Source organism: Pristiophorus japonicus, chromosome 4, assembly GCF_044704955.1.
Source record: "Pristiophorus japonicus isolate sPriJap1 chromosome 4, sPriJap1.hap1, whole genome shotgun sequence".
NCBI lineage: Eukaryota > Metazoa > Chordata > Chondrichthyes > Pristiophoridae > Pristiophorus > Pristiophorus japonicus.
This window is the reverse complement of record NC_091980.1, coordinates 273,589,636-273,612,267: the sequence shown is the minus strand read 5'-3', so window position 1 is coordinate 273,612,267 and position 22,632 is coordinate 273,589,636. Positions and strand designations below refer to the sequence as shown.

Here is a 22,632-nt window from a genome sequence, read left to right as displayed (position 1 = left end):
AAAGGACAATGGTTGTGGTGGTTGGAGGTCAATCATCTCAGCCCCAGGACATCGCTGCAGGCAGTGTCCTAGGCCCAACTATCTTCAGTTGCTTCCTCAATAACCTTCCCTCCATCATAAGGTCAGAAATGGGCTGTTTGCTGGCGTCGGCACAGTGATCAGCTCCATTCGCAATTCCTCAAATAATGAAGCAGTCCATGCCACGCTTAGGCTGACAAGTGCCAGGCAACAACCATCTCCAACAAGAGAGAATCCAACCACCCTCCTTTCATATTCAATGGCATCACCATTGCCAAATCCTCAACCATTAATATCCTGGAGGTTGTCGTTGACCAGAAATTTAACTGGACCAGCTACTCGAGCAGGTTAGAGGCTGGATATTCAATGGCAAATACCTCACCTCCTGACTTCCGAAAGCCTTTCCACCATCTACAAGGTACAAGTCGGAAGTGTGATGGAATACTATCCACTTGCCTGGATGGGTGCAGCACCAAAAACATTCAGAAGCTCGACACAAGCAAACAAAGCAGCCCACTTGATTGGCACCCCATTCACCACCTTCAACTTTCACTCACTCCACACTGTGGCTGCAGTGTGTGCCATCTACAAGGTGCACTGCACCAACTCGCCAAGGCTTCTTTGGCAGCACCTCCCAAACCCATGACCTCTGCCACCTAGAAGGACAAGGGCAGCAAGTGCATGGGAGGACCATCACCTGCAAGTTCCCCTCCAAGTTATACACCATCCTATCTTAGAAATATATTGCTGTTCCTTCATCGTCGCTCGGTCAAAATCCTGGAATTCCCTCCTTAACAGCACTGTGGGAGTTCCTTCACCATAAGAACTGCAGCAGTTCAAGAAGGCGGCTCACCACCACCTTCTCAAGGGCAATTAGGATGGACAATAAATGCTGGACCAGCCAGCCTTTAAATCCTGCAGCAACATACTATTACCAGGCACCACTATCGACCCCCCACCCACCACCCTGCCACTCCCAGTGAATGAGTTCCCAATCTGAGGAATTTCAAATGCCCAGAACACACCCACAATATTTTAATGCGGCTGACCCCAGAAATTAAGGTGCGATCAGTGCTCACGACGGCAGGGGACTCTGTGGGGCTGAAATTGCCCCCTTTTTTAAGGCCCATTACCGCCTCTAAGAGGCGGTAATGGGGCGGGAAGGCGGAATTGCCTCCGGGATTGTCTCCGGAATTGCCATTGGGCCGGGGGCGGCGGAAACCCCGTCTTTCCACCCCGCCGCTTGGACCTCTTGTCAGCCACGTGCTGACCCATTACTGCCCGGCGGCGACCCCTTTCCGTCCCACAAGAGAAACTGCTCACGGGAGCACGGCCGCTGCCGGTCAGTCCTGCCGACAGCTTTGTGTTGCGGGAAGCCGCCAGTGCCTGGCTGGTGCGGCCACCATTAAAGGGGAGGGTGCACTACAGCGGCCACCATTTTGTTTTACTTGTCGGCCAACCCCTGAGTCGGCCCGACAATGGCGGCCGTTGGCCCGGCCGGGATGCCAACGGGCAGCCCGACACCCCCTCTTGGGTACCGGGCTGCTGGCAGGGCCGAACCCTTCCCTGTGGCCCAGTGGGCTTGACGTAGGCCTTGCAGCATCCCTCCCCTTTATGTGAGTGCTGATGACACCGCCCGCCTTCCGTCCCTCTCCCAGCTCTCTTCTGTCCCTCTGCCGTCCTCAATACCGTCCCGTTCATTTTGGTAAACCAAAGTGCCCACTTCCCCTCTATTCCCCGCCCCATCTGTACTGGCGGCAATTCACCACTTAATTCGAATTAACCACCCCAAACGGATGTTCTGTGAGTTGTCTGCTACCTGATTGGAATATCTAGTCTGATAATTCTTATTTTGTGCACTTTTCCTTTATTAAGTAGGTGGCAGCACAACTGCCATGAAACTGTCTAAAATGATAAAAGATTTACGAATTACATGTGGAGCACTGTCAATACTGGAAAAATGAATGCTCAAAGCGGTTTTAGCCAGCCGGCCCCAGTATAGCTGCTACTGGTTAGGAGTGCATAACAACAGCAATAGGACTTGCATTGAGACAGTGGCTCCAATATAGAAATAAAACGTCCCAAACTGCTTCATAGAAGAGTAAGGGCCAAGCCAAAGAAGGAGATATTCGGAGGAGGTGACCAGAAGCTTGGTGGAAGACATAGAAGAACGTAAGAAATAGGAGCAGGAGTAGGTCATACGGCCCCTCGAGCCTGCTCCGCCATTCAATAAGATCATGGCTGACCTTTGACCTCACTCCACTTTCCTGTCCGATCCCCATATCCCTTGATTCCCTTAGAGTCTAAAAATCTATCTATCTCAGCCTTGAATATACTCAATGACTCAGCATCACAGACTCCTGGCAGAGAATTCCAAAGATTCACAACCCTCTGAGTGAAGAAATTTCTCCTCATCTCATTCTTAAATGGCCGACTCCTTATCCTGAGACTATGCCAACTAGTTCTAAACTCTCCAGCCATCAACCCGGTTAAACCCTCTCAGAATCTGATATGTTTCAATGAGCTCACCTCCCTTTCTTCTAAACTCCAGATAGTATAGACCCAATCTACTCAATCGTTCCTCATAGGACAAGGACAACCCTCCCATCCCAGGAATCAATCTACTGAACCTTTGTTATGCACCCGCTAAGGCAAGTATATCCTTCCTTAGGTATGGAGACCAAAACTATGCACAGTACTCCAGGTGTGGTTTCACCAAAGCCCTGTACAATTGTAGTAAGACTTCCTTACTCTTGTACTCCAACCCCTTTGCAAAAAAGGCCAATATACCATTTGCCATCCTTATTGCTTGCTGTACCCGATTGTTAACACTCAACCCAAAGCTCCATGTCAGTTCCCAGACTGGTTCGAAATCATGGGCCCTGTGGATTGCTGTGAAGCTGATGTGGGACACACAGTGATACTCCCCATCAGTGATGTCACCGGAGCCCCTTAGCAACACGAGAGAAGCGACTCGGGGGGGGTCTCCAACTGACAATTCCACAAAAACATGAAATAAAATAACTTTTCTAACTGAACACCAGATAATCCTGTCGCTTTCCCCTGCAATCGCTCACAGGTATCCAACAGTCTCTGTATATATCTGAAGTCAAAACTCACTGCTCTCCTTCCTCAACTAATAGCTTTTAAAATCAGTAAGACTGAAAAGCTGCAGTAAATACTTTTCAACTGAGTGAAATGGCTGTGTGTGTATGTTTGAAAAGTGCTCGGTATATTTTAGAATAAAAAGGCAGCAATGACAGGAGGATGTGAAATAGAAATTGGGCATTCCAGTCATGGAAAGCATGATTTATGTATTGGTTTACCCATGAGAAAACATAACTTCATGATTAATTTTCTGGCTATATAGGTGGCATAAGGAGGCCTGGAAACTATGCAGACGCAGTGTTGGATTATCACGTTAGAAGACCCGGTTTTAGTCTGACTGACATTTTTACACAGATTTTCTCCAAAGCACAAGGTTGCCAGAATCAGCAACAATGTCTATAGAGATATGAAAAGTGGACTTAAGTAGGAGTTCCCTCCAGCACCGATGTCTATGAAGGAATGCTATTGATGTGGTTACATATAACTACACAGAATCTACAGCATGGAAACAAGACGTTCGGCCCAAATGGTCTAGGCTGGTGATCATTCTCCACACTGGCCTCTTATCAATCGAACTACCTCTTGGCATCCTGCCCCCGTATCCCTCTATTCCCTTCTATAATCAAGGTTCTATTTAAATTCAACACTATTTACCTGTTTTCCCGATCTCTGTAACCTCCTCTATTGCTTTATCCCTGATGTATGCATCAAACCTCCCCATCAATGCTATCTGCTTCAATCACTCTATGTGGCAGTGAGTTCCACATTCTAAATTCCTCCTAAATTCCTTATTTGATCTGGTAGTGACTATTTTATATGTATGCCCCCTTATTCTGGACTCACCACAAGTGGAACCAGTTTCCCCTCATCCACCCAACGAATGCCTTCCTAATTTAAACATCCTTGTAAATCTTTTCTGCACTTTCTCCAGAGTTTCAATATAATTTCTGTAGTGTAGAGACCAGGGGGCCAAAATTGCCCCTTCCCTTCAGGCCTGTTACCGCCGGAAATCGGCTGCCACGCAGAGTGCATTGGCCGCCGATTTTTCGTGTAATGGCCGCCATTATCAAAATTCCGCTCCTGCGGTATCCCAGCAGTGACCCACTCCCCCACCACTCCGCTGCTGCCGATCTATTCTAAGTGCATCATCAAAGTGCGTACCGCCGATGTTTCCCCTGAAGGCGAAATTCCACCGAAAAAAATCTTCCTCCCACCAGGGTTGCCAGAAGCTGCTTTTCTAAGACTGGACCAGTGAGGCTGTGGCCTTGCAAAACGGCGGTGCAGCTCCCATTAAAGGGAAGGATGCACTGCCGCTGCCGCCATGTTTTTTGTTTGTCAGCTGACTGGCATGTCGGGCCGACAATTATGCCCCGGGTTTGGCAGGGCCGCCACCAGGCAGCCTGGCACCCTCTCTGGCCCAGCTGAAACCCTCCTGGTGGCCCAGTGGACTGAACTTTAAAAATCACGAAGGCTCTCCCCTTTAAATGAAGGGGACAGCTGTGGTGACGTAGCGCCGTGATGACTGACAGAGGCAGACACGACACTCCCCCGAACTTCTGCCCCTCTAGAGCGCTCACTGCCGCAAATCCGACTCCAAGGGCCCTTTGTTCCTCGACACTTCTCAGTGTCGTACATTTAATGTGTATTCCCTTGCCTTGTTAGCCCTCTGCAAATGCATTACCCCACACTTCTCAAGATTGAATTTCATTTGCCACGGTTCTGCCCACCTGACCAGTCCATTGATATCTTCCTGCAGTCTACAGCTTTCTTCTTCATTATCAATCACATGGCCAATTTTTGTATCATCTGCAAACTTCTTAATCATACCCTCCACTTTCAACTTCAAATCATTGATATATATCACAAAAAGCAAGGGACCTATTATTGAGCCCTTGCACCCTGCGATTCGTCAGCCCTGCACTCTCTTAGAGTGCTTGGGGCCCTTATGCATGTAGCGCAGGTCCCGTGGCCCCACAGAGATAATGGGCCAACAATTTCAGCCTCCCCGGGTCCGTACGGAGTTCCTACGGACCCGGGAAAGCATTGGAAATGCTCATGTGCTGGAAACCGGCATTTCCGATCGGTCAAGTTTCTGGCTTGACAGATGGCCGCATCTCAGGAGCGAGGACATTTGTAAGTGGAAATTTCCGATATTTACGCTTACAAATGTCCTCAAAAATCTTGCGCCTGAAAAAGCAGGTGCATAGCCTACTTTTACAAGCACAAGTGTTTTAAAAAACACAAAAACACATAAAAATAAAGTTACTAAAACATATTTTATCATTAAAACCCCTCCCCAGAATGGTAAGTTTATTTTTAAAAACTTTTTAAAAATCGGGAAATTATTTTTTTAAGACATTAATAACTTTAATTTAAATGAATGTAGTGTAATTATTTTCTATTTTTTATTAGTGTTTTGGGTGTTTGGGGCTGTGTTTTGATGTGTTTCGGGCTCTATTACAATCATAGTAATAGGAGTTTAGGACCCTGCGGAACTCCTGTTACTATGATACTTTACCTGATTGGCTGCCCAGAGCCATGTGACTCCAGCTGTAGGCCTGCTCGCGCATCGATGTGCACGCGCTGCGACTGACAGTCAGGAGAGGCCTCAGCATCGGAAAGTCGAACGTGGGCAGCAGCTTAAGGTAGGTGCTTATTCTTTCTCTAAAATGCCCGCGGGAAGGCCAAAATGGAATTTCAGGGCCATTATGAAGATTGAATGAAAACAACATTAGCCTTTCCCTTTAAGGAGCCTCCAAAGATGCCAGCGCTGTATGGAACATTGTGCAGCGCACTGCCGCTACCACCCTTCTCATTCCATTTAGCACTCTAAGGGAAGTGATAGCGCCTGATTTAGTGCTCCACTTCCCTCTTGGAGCGCTAAAGCAGAAGTTCCTGTCAGCTGCAAATCTTTTTCGCCCGGTGATAATTTTGCGCTCATGCAAAAGTTATCGCCCCAAACGGGCACTACACAATTTCTAGCCCGAGGATTTTTCATTTCGGATATAAATCAGAAACACTGAATGCACTTAGACAAATTAAGCTCCCCACAGCATTATCGCATTATGAATATTTATGACCAGGTAGCCAGAAAAAATAAGTAGAACACTTACTTCATCACAAGGATATAACCTGCATACATTAGGATCAGGATAAGGCCTTCCCACCTCAAAGAGATAAACAGAGTGTCACTGGTTTGCAGATGGAACATGAGCAATACATTTGAAGCCGTAACGCTGCATAGATATCAACAACATACAAGTAGAATTACCGATTGAAACAATCTTCCTTGAGATAGTCATGGGAAAGTACTCAACCTTTCCCTGGAATGTCCATTTTAAGGACAGATTGCTTTTGTAGTTACATTGCTGCCTCTGTTCATTGTTCCGTACTCTGTGGACATCAGGAATCTGAGGCTGAGGATTGAGAGCAATGGCATGAGAGCACAAACTGTTGAGAAAACGTTCCCCGTCAAGGAAGCAGACAGTTGACCTGTTCAAGGTCTCTGCCAGTATTGCTCTGGAACCAAATGCTTGGAGCGGCGTGAGAGCACCTGGAGTGAATCACCACAGAGTCTCCATGGCAAAGCACCTGACCATTGCTTGTTCCTCTAAAGATTCAAAGCTTGCCATGCTGGGTCAAACACTCATTTCCTGTTGCTCCGTGGCACAGCACATTGAAATAACAGGCTATTTTATCATTTGTGTGCATCACTTAACAAAGAGACACCTAAGCATTGTCAAGACATATATATTCACATCTTAACACTATATTGAATATAGTCTAGGAAAGGAAAATTCAGAGCTACATTTACAGATTATCATTAATATATTACATACTTTGATCATGGTGTGGAAACTCCAGTTTAAGTGTGGTAAGCTGCCAATCATTTAAAGCTCCAGGACATAGTCGACATATTTACTGAGGCGTACGAAAGCATGGGCCTTACGCTAAATATCCGTAAGACATAGAAACATAGAAAATAGGTGCAGGAATAGGCCATTCAGCCCTTCGAGCCTGCACCACCATTCAATATGATCATGGCTAATCATACAGTTCAGTACCCCATTCCTGCTTTCTCTCCATATCCCTTGATCCCTTTAGCCGTAAGGGCCATATCTAACTCTCTTTAGAATATATCTAACAAACTGGCCTCAACAACTTTCTGTGGTAGAGAATTCCACATGCTCACAACTCTCTGAGTGAAGAAGTTTCTCATCATCTCGGTCCTAAATGGCTTACCCCTTATCCTTAGACTGTGACCCCTGGTTCTGGACTTCCCCAACATCGGGAACATTTTTCCTGCATCTAACCTGTCTAATCTCATCAGAATTTTATATGTTTCTATGAGATCCCTTCTCATTCTTCTAAATTCCATTGAATGTAAGCCTAATTGATCCAGTCTTTCCTCATATGTCAGTCCTTTCATCCTGGGAATCAGTCTGGTGAACCTTCACTGCTCTCCTTCAAAAGCAGATTAGGAGACCAAAACTGTACACAATATTTAAGGTGTGGCCTCACCAAGGCCCTGTACAACTGTAGAACGACCTCCCTGCTCCTATACTCAAATCCTCTCGCTATGAGGGCCAACATACCATTTGCCTTGATACCAACTTTCAATGACTGATGTACCATGACACCCAGAGCTCGTTGCACCTCCCCTTTTCCTAATCTGTCACCATTCAGATAATAATCTGCCTTCCTGTTTTTACCACCAAAGTGGATAACCTCACATGTATCTGTATTATACCGCATCTGCCATGTATTTGCCCACTCACCTAACCTGTCCAAGTCACCCTGCAGCCTCTTAGCATCTTCCTCACAGCTCACACTGCCACCCAGCTTAGTGTCATCTGCAAACTTGGAGATATTACATTCAATTCCTTCATCTAAATCATTAATGTATATTGTGAATAGCTGGGGTCCCAGCACTGAACCTTGCGGTACCCCACTAGTCACTGCCTACCATTCTGAAAAGCACCCGTTTATTCCTACTCTTCGCTTCCTATCTGCCAACCAGTTCTCTTTTCACGTCAGTACATTAACCCCAATACCATGTGCTTTAATTTTGCACACTAATCTCTTGTGTGGGACCTTGTCAAAAGCATTTTGAAAGTCTAAATACACCACATCCACTGGCTCCCCCTTGTCCACTCTACTAGTTACATCCTCAAAAAATTCTAGAAGATTTCCCTTTCATAAATCCATGCTGACTTGCACTGATCCTGTCACTGCTTTCCAAATGTGCTGCTATTTCATCTTTAATAATTAATTCCAATATTTTCCCACCACCGATGTCAGGCTGACTGATCTATAATTCCCTGTTTAGGTCCTCCACTAGCCTGTCCTCACCGCACAGCACTGCCCCCCAATCATCAAGATCCACGGCGCGGCCCTGGACACCGTGGACCACTTCCCATATCTCGGGAGCCTCCTATCAACAAGAGCAGTCATCGACGACGAGATCCAACACCGCCTCCAGTGTGCCAGTGCAGCCTTTGGCCGCCTGAGGAAAAGAGTGTTTGAAGACCACGCTCTCAAAGCTGCCACTAAGCTCATGGTCTACAGGACTGTAGTAATACCTGCCCTCCTGTAAGGCTCAGAGACATGGACCATGTACAGCAGACACCTCAAGTAGCTGGAGAAATATCACCAACGATGTCTCCGCAAGATCCTACAAATCCCCTGGGAGGACAGACGCACCGACATCAGCGTCCTCATTCAGGCCAACATCCGCAGCATTGAAGCACTGACCACACTCGATCAGCTCCACTGGGCAGGCCACATAGTTCGCATGCCAGACACGAGACTCCCAAAGCAAGTGCTCTACTCGGAGCTCCTTCACAGCAAACGAACCAAAGATGGGCAACGGAAACGCTACAAGCACACACTCAACGCCTCCCTGATAAAGCACGACATCCCCACTGACACCTGGGAGTCCCTGGCCCTAAGTGGAGGAAGTGCATCTGGGAGGGCGCTAGCACCTCCAGTCTCAACGCCGAGAGCAGGCAGAAATCAAGCGCAGGCAGCGGAAAGAGCGTGCAGCAAACCAGTCCCACCCACCTCTTCCCTCAACGACTATCTGTCCCACCTGTGAGAATCTGTGGCTCTCATATTGGACTGTTCAGCCACCAAAGAACTCACTTCAGGAGAAGAAGCAAGTTTTCCTTGATTCCGAGGGACTGCATATGATGATGATGACATTAATGGACAATAAATTTTGAGAATTATTATTAATTCATGCTACTTACCATTCAATTTTTTCATCATACATAAACTGCAAGGAAAAACAGTAATTAAATAATTTCACCAACCTTGTGGCTCTTTTTCATGTTACAGAATGAACACATTGATTGAAAATTAAAATCTGTTAAATAGCAGTGGCCAAGCTGTGATTCTGAGATTCACTTCACAGAATATTGTGGTCACTGGTTCAAATCCAAACATCGCTGACTGACAATCACTAACATGATGAGTTATGTCACTTCTCCTTTATGAAACTGGGTGAGATGTCCACTGAGGCTGAAACTGACTCTGCAGTAGTTCCTGTTTTGTAGGTCTCCGCCCCTAGGTGGTGGCTTCATATGGTAGGGCCCATTACTTGCGGCTAATGTTTGAGCACCGTTAGGTAATGTACGAGTTCAAATCATTCCTGTAAATTTCATTGCTATCGGAAAGTACAAGTTCCTTTTATAAAATAATATAGGTGTACGATGTTAACTTGATTCATAAATTGCTGCTTGCAAACTTATTTTATATTTATTCCCATTTTAATTTATTTGTTTCCATCCTCCCATGCTGCTCACTATTTTTTGAGGAGGATTGGCAGATATTCTGCTCCCAGAACTCTGCTGATCCCACTCAAAACTAACTGCTGAGAGGTGCAAGATAGCAGCGCTGGTTGACTTGTTGTCCGTTTGTCTTTATCCCTCATCTTGTGGTGAAGCATTTTCCAACATGTGACAAGCTTCCATAAATGTCCGTACCAAGATCAGGAACTTGCCGTGTGTGTTTAAGGATGAATTACTGGTCCAATCCTACATTAACAGCAACAATTTGCATTTATATCAGGCCTTTAATGTGGAAAAAAAGGCCCAAAAGCATATTCAAAAAGAAATAAGAGGCCCAAGCCAAAAAAGGAGATATTAGGAGCGTGAGCAAAAGCATGGTCAACAAAGTGGGCTTTAAGGAGAGTCTTAAAGGAGGAGAGGGACGTGTAGAGGTAAAAGGTGTTTAGGGAGGGAATTCTAGTGTGTACAACCCAGGTAGCTGAAGGCACGGCCACCAATGGTGGAGCCAATGGATGGGGGAATGCAGAAGAGGCTGGAGTCAGAGGAAAGTGAGGGGAGAGGGAGGGGGAGGGGGTGGTTGTAGGTCTGGAGGAGGTTACAGTGATATAGAAGAGTGAGACCAAAGAGGGATTTAAATACAAGGGAAATGGGATCCATGGAATGTTGGCCTTTATTGCAAGGGGTTTGGAGTACAAGAGTAAGGAAGTCTTATTACAATTGCACATGGCATTGGTGAAACCACACCTGGAACACTGTGCACAGTTTTGGTCTCCTTATCTGAGAAATGACATACATGCCTTAGAGGCGGTGCAACGAAGTTTCACTAGAGTCATCCCTGGGATGAGAGGGTTATCCTATGAGGAAAGATTGAGTAGAATGGGCCTATACCTTCTGGAGTTTAGAAGAATGAGAGGTGATTTAATTTAACATATAAGATTCTGAGCGGGCTTGACATGGTAGATGCTGAGAGGTTGTTTCCCTGGGCTGGAGTGTCTTGATCTATGGGGCATAGTCTCAGAATAAAGGGTCAGCTATGTAAGACTGAGGTGAGGAGGAATTGCTTCACTCAGAAGGTGTGAATGTTTGGAATTCTCTACCCCAGTGGGCTGTGGATGCTCAATCGTTGAGCATATTCAAGGCTGAGATAGATAGATTTTTGGACTCTAGGGGAATCAAGGGAAATGGGGATCGGGCAGGAAGTGGAGTTGAGGTCGAAGATCAGCCATGATCTTATTGAAGGCTCGAAGGGCCTAATTCTTATGTTGTTATGCTCTTATGTTAAAAGTAGGTCACGAGGATGGTTGTCAAGGTTGACAGCCAATACTGAGGGAGTATGGCACTGTCGGTTGTGCTGTCTTTCAGATGAGACGAGATCCCGTTAGCCCTCTCATGTCAACATAAAAGTTCACATGACATTATCTAAGAAGAACAGGGCAGTTCTCCCTGGTATCCTGGCCAATATTTACCCCTCAATCAACATCACTAAGAACAGGTTATCTGGTCATTATCTCAATATGCTTTTTGGGTCCTTGCTGTGTGTAAATTAGCTGCTGCATTTCCTTGCACATTGATTACATTTTAAAAGTATTTAATTGGCTGTAAAGCCCTTTGGAAAAATCACAACAGGCGCAAGTTGTTTCTTCTTTCTGTACCAGATATTCAATTTAACAAGGTATATCAAATGTTCTTAACACTGGATGTTAGTCCAGAATTTGTAACAACACAACATTCAACCCAGTTTTATACATCACTTTTATTTTACAGCCACATCTGTGTGATTCATTGACCTGGAATTCTTTAATAAAATCTGTTAACATTTTTGCCAACGCTGCTTTTTTTGCTCTACTTGACATTTAAAACCTTGCCTCAGTCTGACTAGAATATTAATATGCTGTATCTGCATTACTGATAAGGCCATTTACATTGTATACATATTACAACCACTTATAGGGCTGATTTGTATTTCCATAAAACAAGTGTCAATTCATTGCCATTTCGCTGTTGGTACGGATTTTGTTTGTTTACTCAAATTTTGCCCTTAGGAATTCATTTTCTTCGAGCTATCTCTTCATCATGTGGAGTTTGGTGTCACTCCCACAAGAACTTGGCACTTATTGACAGTCTGTCATTGAGGTGTTCTGCACGATTCCAGCTACCTTTTTGACAGCTCTAAAAAACAGCTAGATTTAAGGCACCAGCCAAGACTTCTGGAATTCGAATTAGGGTATGTTGAAAAATGAGCATATAAAGCCAAATAAATAGTTGTGTCAAGAGCTGTGCAAAATGAAAATTTAATATTTTTAATCACACTTGTGTCGAAAAATTAAAATGAAAAAAAATTCATATGGTATTACAATGAAATGACATCACATAGCAGCTTCAAGAGTTAATTTCTGGATAAGAAAAATAAAAATTGTATTAGTTTTGTACAATGTCATAATAGGGCAATTTTCTGAATGTGAGCTCTTGGCTCAGAGTGCGTATCAGAAACAAATGGATGGAATATCACTTGAGCACACCCACAATTTCCTGGTATACATTCGCAATGGGCAAAATGCTATGCCATGATCATGCCATATTATGTATGTTCTAATTATATGGTTGACGATAATTCACTGTGGCTTTCATAATTCTGAATTACCTTGACAGCCTCTGTAGCAGAGATATTTATATAAGATGGCTGCCCATGTGGTGGCCTATATTCCTCCACTTTAAGTTCTTTCCCTTCATTTTATTATTCTTTCTATCTTACAATCAAGCTTAGATGCAAAGTGTTTGTGCAGACTTTGGATAGCTTCAATCCGCAGTCTCCTGCAAGCATTTCATTTTATTTAGAATGATCCTGCTACCATCAGTAGCACTTTTAGATTCTATTTCAGATTATGTATCATCTGCTGATCAGATTAGTCCGAATTTCATAGCGGAAACTCATTTAACAGCACTGATACTGTATCCACTCAATTTTCACTGTAAAATCATACCATAATGTTTATTTGTCTTCTTTGGCTCAGAATCCATGTATTGGGACTTTTGTAATGTTAAAATGCTGCATAAGTGCAAGTTGCTGCCAACTTGACGTGTACACGTGTGATGACCAGACACACTGGTGTAAATGTGACTTTGGATGAAAGTATAAAGCGGGGGATATTGGACCAGCTGCCCGTTATACATCTCTCTTCATTTTTGGGAGAGATGAATAACGGGTTGCAGATCTGATATCGCTTGTTTTACACTATCGCATAAAGTCAAACTTCCCCCCATACAGTTACATCAAGGTCAACCAGAATTATCGCATGCCAATACTGGATTGAAGCCTGCGTGGTATTTCCACTTAAAGTGATATTGGTATGAAAGAAGTTTCAAGCTCAGTCTTCAGATCACTTTTGGACCAGTTTTTACTTTACATTTGGTTTATGCTGGTAAGCTTTAGAGCTTTCCGGAACAAAACATTCATTCAGATAATCGCATTATGTCATGACTTAAAACACATTAGGATATGTTACTGAGAATTAACTACACAAATAGGTACGTTTAAGGCTAGGAGTTGAGCACTTTTCCAACTGTCAGGGAGTCTAATGCTCTCAGTAACGCTACTGAGCACAGTTCCAGAAATACAATTCCATCTGCATTAAATGAGTTATCTTACTAGTTACACTGCACGGTTTTGCCACTTATTTGTCTAGCCCAATATATTCCTTAGAATGTAACCTAACCACTAAAACACATGGAGGTTATCGAGTTGGAGAGCTGATGGTTTCATGCAGCTAATACAGCAGGAGCGGCGAGGTTGGGGCGAAGGAGCAGCGAGACTTCATGGAGCGATGTGATCGGGGCCCAGGAGAGCCGTGAGTTTGGGGCCCAGAAGATGCGAGGGCCATGGGGCAGCACGGGCCAGCCCACACTGCGATATGTGTGCGCACTAGGTCCATGCAGCAGAGCTGGTCTCCAGTTGTCTTGGGTAATCCTTGCCACTGGACCAAGACCTAGCTCTGTCAAAACCCGTGTGGTGGCTGGAGTGCAACGGCCACCACATGTGAAAAAAATCTACGCGCAGACATCTTCCACCCTTCAAGATGTAGTTTGGGATCTGGAATATTAGGTCCTTCATTGAAACACCTGTGAACTCATCCTTTTTTGGCGTGGAAGCAGGTCATCCTCAATTCGAGGGACTACCTATGATGATGATGGGGTGATGCAGCTAATTACGTGATAGAATTAACAAGACAGTGGAAAAACCAAAAAAGATATCTGCAGAAATCTACCCATTCTTATGCAGTGATGGTACCCATAGTATAGCTCAGGGCCCTTTGCAGCCCATATGTCTGTGGTTTCAATAGAGCCACAGCACTGTGGGTCTTATTTCACAGCTTGACAATTCTAAGATGTAGCCAGAGCTGTGGTAGGAGAGTAGAATAGCCCAAAGAAAAGCAAAGAAATTGTATTTTTAAAAAGAATACACATTCTTTCCCTTTTTTTAATTAACATATTCGCTCAGTGATATGGCGGGTTTATACAATGATTAATTCAGCCATACAGATGAAAAGTCCCAGGTTTGATGCTTGGTCGATGTGGAGGTAACGGTGGTGGGGGAACTACGATCGATCTCAGAGGGGAAAATCAAGCAGTCGGGCTGCTCTTGGTCGCTTTCTCACAATCCCCTGCTGACACTGTGATTGGTGTGTTGGAACGGGGTTGGATTTGGCTGTGGTGCTCCCCCCATGGTCAAATATCCTGCCGACACTCAATGTCAAAGCTCAGACTGCGAGAGCGGCCATGTAGATGAGGTATCCAAGGGTGTTCGTGGCGTCCATGGAACTGTACCCGAGCAGAATAACACCTTCAAGGGAGGAGGAGGAGGCGGGGAGGAGATTGTCGAGAAAAAACAAAATGAGCTCATGATATTGCTTCGTGAGACTGTGGATCTTGAGCAAGTCAGCTGTGTATTTTGGCAGCGAACAAAATGTTAGCGAGCGCCCCATGGAGTGAAAAAAAGCAAAATACTACGCATGCTGGAACTCTGAACTAAAAGCAGAAAATGCTGGAAACACTTAGCAGGTCAGGCAGTATCTGTGGAGAGAGAACTGATGAAGGGTCATCAACCTGAAACGTTAACTCTGTTTCTGCTCTCTACACATGCTGCCTGACCTGCTGAGTATTTCCAGCCTTTTCTGTTTTCACTCCACAGTGTGACCTTGCTTTGATAATTGACCTTTGTTTATTCTTTCAGGGCAGAGAAGGGAATTCCTGTAAGGATAAAGACTTTTCTTTTATTATTGTTGCACCGAAGTAATCAATCGTGGCTGCGGCCTGAAGCCCAGTACCAGGCCAACATCCATTTTGATTTACTGATGCAATTATTCACAACCTCACTGGATTTATTACACAAAACAGCTAGGTTCAAGTAAGATTAACAATTTTCTTGTCATCTATTCCTTCCTCTGTAGCACTATTTATTTTCGTTCAACAACTTTGGTGGAGAAAAAAGCCTTCAAATTACAGAAAATCGGAGTTCCCAGGAGAAAAGGAGGAGGGCTCCTATCCTGGGTCTACACAGAGGCAGTTACTCTGGTCACTACGGTGACTGAAACACACTTTTATGTTATAGGAGATAATACAATGCAACTGTGATTTTAAGCATGGATGAAGAATGCTTGCAGGCCATTTCTATCAAAAAACGCACAGGTCTTCATGTGAATTGTCAATGTCTGTTACTAGACTGTGTATTGATTGCCTTTTGTAACTCACTAAGGACTCGCGAGGGAGATTTTCTGATCAAATTCAAATATGAATGTTGCTGCTTCAGGAATTTGCTCCACTTTACACGTGCATCAAACCAGAAAGGCTACCAACCAATTTGTATAGATTAATAAAGAAAAAGACTGCGGATGCTGGAAATCTGAAATAAAAACAGAGAATGCTGGAAATACTCTGCAGGTCAGACAGAAAGGTCATCGGCCTGAAACATTAACTCTGTATCTCTCTCTACAGATGCAACTTGTAGAGATTGTTCATCAGAACTGGAAGAACTCGAGGAAAAGCACCTCATCTTTCAATTCGGCACTTAACAGCCTTACGGCCTCAACAATGAGGTCAGCAATTTCAGATCATAACCACCGCTCCCATTTTCTCGGACAGCAAGGACTGGTAATGGTTTGGCTGTAATTACTTGCAGCTCCTCTAGACCCACCTTTTGTATCTTTATTGGCCCTTTTGTCTTGTACCATCATCCCTTTTGTTATTTAATTTCTCCTGCCCTCCACCCTGTTACAGACCTTCCAATTTGTTCTTCACCCCCCCCCCCCACCCCCCAATCCCCGGTGATGTACTTAATTATAAATTGTTACAACAACAACTTGCATTTATATAGTGTCTTTAACGTAGTAAAATGTCCCAAGGCGCTTCACGGGAGTGTTACAAGACAAAACAGATAAACCGAACCACATAAGAGATTACGGCAGATGACCAAAAGCTTGGTCAAAGAGGTAGCTTTTAAGGAGCGTCTTAAAAGAGGAATGAGAGGTAGAGAGGCCGAGAGGTTTAGGCAGGGAGTTCCAGAGCTTAGGGCCCAGACAACAGAAGGCAATGGTTGAGCGATTATCATCAGGGATGCTCACGAAGTTACATCGCTAACTTTTTCCAGTTCTGACGAAGGATCATCGACCTGAAACGTTAACTCTGTTTCTCTCTCCCCAGATGCTGCCTGACCCACTGAGTGTTTCCAGCATTTTCTGTTTTTATTTCAGATTTCCAGCATTCACATTATTTTGCTTGTGTGTAGATTGTAGTAGTCCTACCTATGCAAAGCTGATAATGATTGACTAGATTAATTTTAAATTAGAATTTTACAGCACAGAAGGAGGCCTTTCAGCCCACCACACTGTGCTGGCACTCTGAAAGAGATAACCACCAGGTCCCAATCATGGGGCCCTTGCCACATATCTTTTGAAATATTTATTTTTCAAATACTTATTCACTTTCCATTTAAAAGCTATTGTAAATTTGGTGGGGGGTGTTGCATTTTTTCAAAGAGGCTTTGAGGGTGTTGTTGAAGCATTTTCTCTGCCCTCCTGGGGCTCACCTGCCGTGACGTAGCTCGGAGTAAAGTGCTTGTTTCGGGAGTCTAGCATCGGGCATGCCGACAATGTGGCCCACCCACTGGAGCTGGTCGAGCGTGGCCAATGCCTCGATGCTGGGGAGTTTGGCCTGAGAGAGAACACTGACGTTGGTGCACCCATCCTGCCAATGAATTTGCAGGATTTGCAGGATATACAGCTGAGCAGCCAATCAGAACAGAAAACTGCAATAATATTGTTGAATCAACCCTTAATGGGCACCTGAGCAATATAGATAATGCACACAGTTCCAATTCAACCAAAGAGTGTGAAAAGTGGAGCAATGATCCATGAGCAAGGCGCAGAAAGTACTGCTTCACAGACGAGGATATGCAAATGTTGCAGATGCTGGAAGCGATTGGAGTAATGCCCTCTTTTGGTTGAAAGGGCAAGAAAGACATGGGAGGGAATAATGCAGGGGATCGGCACCGAGTCGAGCAGCAGCCATGGTTGGAAGGATGAGCAGTAGAAGGTGTCCAATGCAAAGGAAAACAATGAAGATCACCGTCGATTATCTTACACTGTTACATGTGGCTATGACTGTCAGTTACTTCACATTACAATATATGGGTATGAATGCCAATTATAATACATCAGTAGAAATGCCAATACAGGGAGGCTGCAGGCATAAGTCATGATTGTCTGAATAGTTTCACATAGGAGTTTAGCCAGTACCTTGCACATAAAACACAAATGATAGTGAGAAATATCTGTAGTATCACCAAAGGCTAAAATAGAAAGACATACGTACATGTAGCAGAGAAAAATGATTACTCACTATCCTTAGGCACTGACCACACAAAAATAAACCCCCTGCTTTTTCACTTCCAGTTAGCAATGTATTTCACTTTTCATTTGATTAGACCTGACAACATATACACTGTTGTCTATCGTTTGTTGCTTTCGGCAAAATAGTATCTTTGCAGAAGAACATGGGGTAGAATTCCTCCCCACCACCCACCACCCTGTGCGATGTTTGGGTGGCCAGCCATCTGCCTGATAGTCCCGGCAGAAGGTCCAGTCCATTTTGAGGGCCAGTTCACATTAACGTACGGCTGAAGAACTGCAGGCAAAAAATGAGTACCCCAGGGTAGCCCACAGGCTTCAGGCCACTGCAATATTGTGTGGCCCAGCAGACCTCCAAGCCCAGAAAAAGTCAGTCTTGGAGTGGGGTGTCCACTGTCTGGGCAGGGAGGGGCGGGTGGCAAGGTGGAGGGGGTTGTGGGGGGGAGGGCACGGGGGGTCGGTGGCAGGACCTGGCACAGCGGTGATTCTTTGTATTCCATGCTCCTTGGTTGAATTGGAATTGTGTGTATTATTTACACTGCTCAGGTGCCCATTAAGGGTCAATTCAACAATATTATTGCAGTTTTCTATTCTGGTTGGTTGCTCAGCTAAATGTCAGTACTTCCCTCCATGGAATGTCCTTCGAGAAACAGTGATGGAAGCAGAATTCATGATAGTTTTTAAATGTGAATAAATATTTGAAAAGATATGGGACAAGGGCCCCATGAATGGGACCTAGGCCCCATGAATGGGACCTAGTGGATAACTCTTTCAGAGTGCCAGTACAGGTGTGGTGGGCTGAAAGGCTTCCTGCTGTGCTGTAAAATTTGAAATTAAAGTTAATCTAGTCCATCATTTGCCTGGTTGTGTGCAGCTCCAACAACACTCAAGAAGCTCGACACCATCCAGGACAAAGCAGTCCACTTGATTGGCCACCACCTTCAACATTCACTCCCACCACCACCGTGGCTGCAGATGCACCACAGCAACTCGCCAAGGCTTCTTCGGCGGCACCTCCCAAACCCGCAACCTCTATCACCTAGAAGGACAAGGGCAGCAGGCGCATGGGAGCACCATCACCTGCAATTTCCCCTCCATGGCACACACCATCCTGACTTGGAAATATATCGCCGTTCCTTCATCGCCGCTGGGTCAAAATCCTGGAACTCCCACCCTAACAGCACTGCAGGAGTACCTTCATCATATGGACTGCAACAGTTCAAGAAGACGGCTCATCACTACCTTCTCAAGGGCAATTAGGGATGGGCAATAAATGCTGGCCTTGCCAACGACGCCCACATTCCCAAACGAATAAAAAAAAAAATTTGCAGCTTTGCATAAGTAGGACCATGCCTGCTCCTCTGTTATTATTCAACTGTTAGTCAACCTCCTTCCTTCTATGGTTCACAATGACAATAAGTAAGCACGAGACTTCTTCTTCTTCTTAGGCAGTCCTCTGGAGTCAAGGATAACTTGCCTCCACATCAATATTATAGTTCTAAGGCGACTTTCAGGGATCTACTCTGCCACAGGTGGAGCAGCTGGTGGTTGAAGGGTCGGATGAGTGGGGTGCTTGGTTTGTCGTACACTCCTTCTGCTGTTTGTGCTTGGCTTCTGCGTGCTCCCGGTGAAGAGGCTCAAAGTGTTTGGTGCCTTCTCGGATGCTTCTCCTTCAATTTCAGCGGTCTTGTGCCACGGATTCTCAAGAGTCAATGAGGATGTTACATTTTATCAAGAAGGTTTTGAGGACGTCCTTGAAGTGTTTTCACTGTCCTCCTGGAAATCGCTTGCTGTGCCAGAGTTCAGAGTAGATTGTTTGTTTCGGGAGTCTTGTATCAGTCATGCGGACAATGTGGCCCGCTCATCGTAACTGGTTGAGCATAATCAATGCCTCGATGCTGGGGATGTTGGCTTGAGAAAGAACACTGACATTGGTGCGCCTACCCTGCCAATGGATTTGCAGGATTTTGCGGAGGCAGCGTTGGTGCTACTTCTCCAGTGCCTTGAGGTGCCTCCTGTACATAGTCCATGTCGCTGAAACATATAGGAGGGCGGGTATCACTACTGCTCTGTAGACCATGAGCTTGGGGCCAGATTTGAGGTCCTGGTCTTCAAACACTCTTTTCCTCAAACGGCCAAAGGTTGCACTGGCACACTGAAGGTGATGTTGGATTTCATTATCGATGTCCGCCCTCGCTGACAGAAGGCTTCTAAGGTATGGAAAGTGATCCATGTTTTCCAAGGTCTCGTTATGGATCTTGAAAATCGGGGAGCAATATTGTGCAGCGGGGGCAGGTTGATAAAGAACCTTTGTCTTTCGAATGTTTAATGTAAGGCACAGTCTCTCGTACGCTTCAGTGAAGGAATCAACAAGGTTTGGAGTTCGACCTTTCAGTGTGTATGAACACAAGCGCATCTGCATATTGTAATTTAATGACGGAGGTTGGAACAACCTTGATTCTGGACTGGAGGCGATGGAGATTGAACAGGACATTCGTCCTGTAGATTAGCTCCACTCCAGTGGAGAGCTTGTTAAAGGTGAGATGAAGTGTTGCAGTGAAGAAGATTGAGAAGAGCGTTGGTGCAATGACACAGCCTTATTTGATCCCGGTCTGCACTTGTATTGGGTCTGTGGTGGATTCGTTGATAAGAATCACGGCTTGCATGTCATCATGAAGCAGGCGAAGGATGGTGACAAATTTTTGAGGACAGCTGAGTTTGAGAAGGACGCTCCATAATCCCTCTCGGTTGACACAGTCGAAGGCCTTTGTGAGGTCAAAAAAGGTCATGTACAGAGGTTAATGCTGCTCCCTACATTTTTCTTGGATTTGTCGCACGTGAAAATCATGTTCGTTGTGCCTCTTAGTGCGCGGAACCCGCATTGTGACGCTGGGAGGAGCTCTTCAGCCATTGGGAGGAGACGATTGTGGATTCTTGTGATGACTACGGTGTACAAAAGCAAAATACTGCGGATGCTGGAATCTGGAATAAAAACAGAAAATCTGGAAATCTCAGCGGGTCAGGCACATCTGTGGAGAGGAAGCAGAGTTAACGTTTCGGGTCGATGACCCTTCATCAGAACTGGACTGTCTGTTTTTCTTCTGTTGCCATTTGGAGATTGATGGAGATGGATTAGGCGGAAATCAGTCCAGGAGTCATCAGCTCCTGTCATGGCACGGGTGATGCGAACATCCTTGTGGTCCCTCGCTCAGACAATATCGTAGTCGAACAGATTCCAATGTCTGGAGTGAGGATGTTGCCATGAGGCCTTGTACTTGTCACTCTGACGAAACAGGTGTTGGTTATGACAAGACCATGTTCTAAGCATTTCGTCAGGAGGAGGGTTCCATTGGAGTTGGTTTTCCCTACTCCAGCCCTGCAAATCACACCTCTCCAGAGGTCTGTGTCCTTTCCAACTCTGGCATTAAAATCGCCAAGTAGAATCAACTTGTCACCCGTTGGAACTCAGGACAAGGACTGTTTGAGGCTGGAGTAGAACTCCTCTTTAGCTTCGTCTGTAGCTCCCAGGGTTGGGGCATACACACTGATGACTGTAGCGCACTGGTTCCGGGTTAGAGTGAGCTGAAAGGTCATGAGGCATTTGTTTATCCCACAAGGGGAATCTCTAAGATGTCAAACTAGTTCATATTTGATGGCGAAGCCAACCCGATGGAGACGGCATTCTTCTTCTGCACGAGACATTTGATGGTGGAATATATGGAACAGACTTTATTCATATACAACATAGGTGATTGGCCTAACCGTACAAAGAGTGGCATTCGGTTTCTGCTTCTATCTTTTGAGCCTATCATGGAACTGTTGAAAATCATGCTCCTCTATACACCTTATTTTGCCTATATCAAAGGTACCTGTCACCAATAAGATCTAATGATGTTTCTTTTCCAGAATACTTTGAAAACAGCCTATTTACATAAACAGCCATAATTGTTTACTTCAGAGATACTTCTCCCAAAGAAGTCTTGCTGACTTAACTGTTCTCAAATTCTTCGAAGAGGGGGATTACTAATTGTTATTTTTCTGTACTATAGTTAATGGATCATTATTACATTAACCACTAAAGTTATACTTTAATCACTCATGCATGATGTCTTCCCAGTCACTTATTTCATTGCACAAGCCCTTCTTGTAGATAATACTCAAGACATCAAAAACCAAAGATAAACCATGCTTTCTCAAGTGGCATCCCAAAGCTATCGTATTTATTTTGGAAAGCCTGATATTCCAAGATACAAGAAAATTCGATTAATAACCCATAACTCCCCAAGATGTCCAATATTACAATTCTCCAGGATGTCCAGCATTCCCTGCACCTCAAAAATAAACAAACACTTACCATTGGCTCCTCTTTGGCTGCTGAAACTGCCCAGGACATGCACAGTGCACAGTTGAGTCCTAAAATGACCATCAGAGTCCAATGTGCATCACGTCTGTGCTTGTTGAAGGCCAGCAAGGACTCTTTGAGGCCTCCTGCCTGACAGCAACATTGCTACCGCTGGGCAGCAGGAATGGCCTCCTGTCAGGTAGTAGGCCTCAAAATCTCCCCCGTGGCCTTCAACAGGCCCTATTGTGGCAGGACAGGACACAGAGTAATTATGGGTAGGACATATCTGTCCTGTGTGTATTTAAGTCATGACATAGCAAAGACATTAATGTATCACACCAGTATGAAAACAGTATGGAGCCCATAAAACCTCCAGTCTAACTAATGCATAAAATCTCATCTCAAAATGTACGCCTGCAGACATGGCTTGCAAGCATTTTCTCACTGACATGTAAGGATAAACACTGTGCAGACT

General features: G+C 44.9%; 1 protein-coding gene across 1 annotated transcript in view; it reads right to left on the bottom strand.

Moving 5' to 3' along the window:
* slc24a4b (solute carrier family 24 member 4b) overlaps window positions 1-22,632 on the bottom strand; it is a 372,991-nt gene that overhangs the window by 64,775 nt on the left and 285,584 nt on the right. The window contains exons 8-9 of the mRNA XM_070877549.1: window positions 9,378-9,403; window positions 6,240-6,293 (exon numbers count right to left, since the gene is read on the bottom strand). Of these exons, the coding sequence (XP_070733650.1) occupies window positions 6,240-6,293; window positions 9,378-9,403 (80 nt within the window). The remainder of the gene's footprint in view (window positions 1-6,239; window positions 6,294-9,377; window positions 9,404-22,632) is intronic.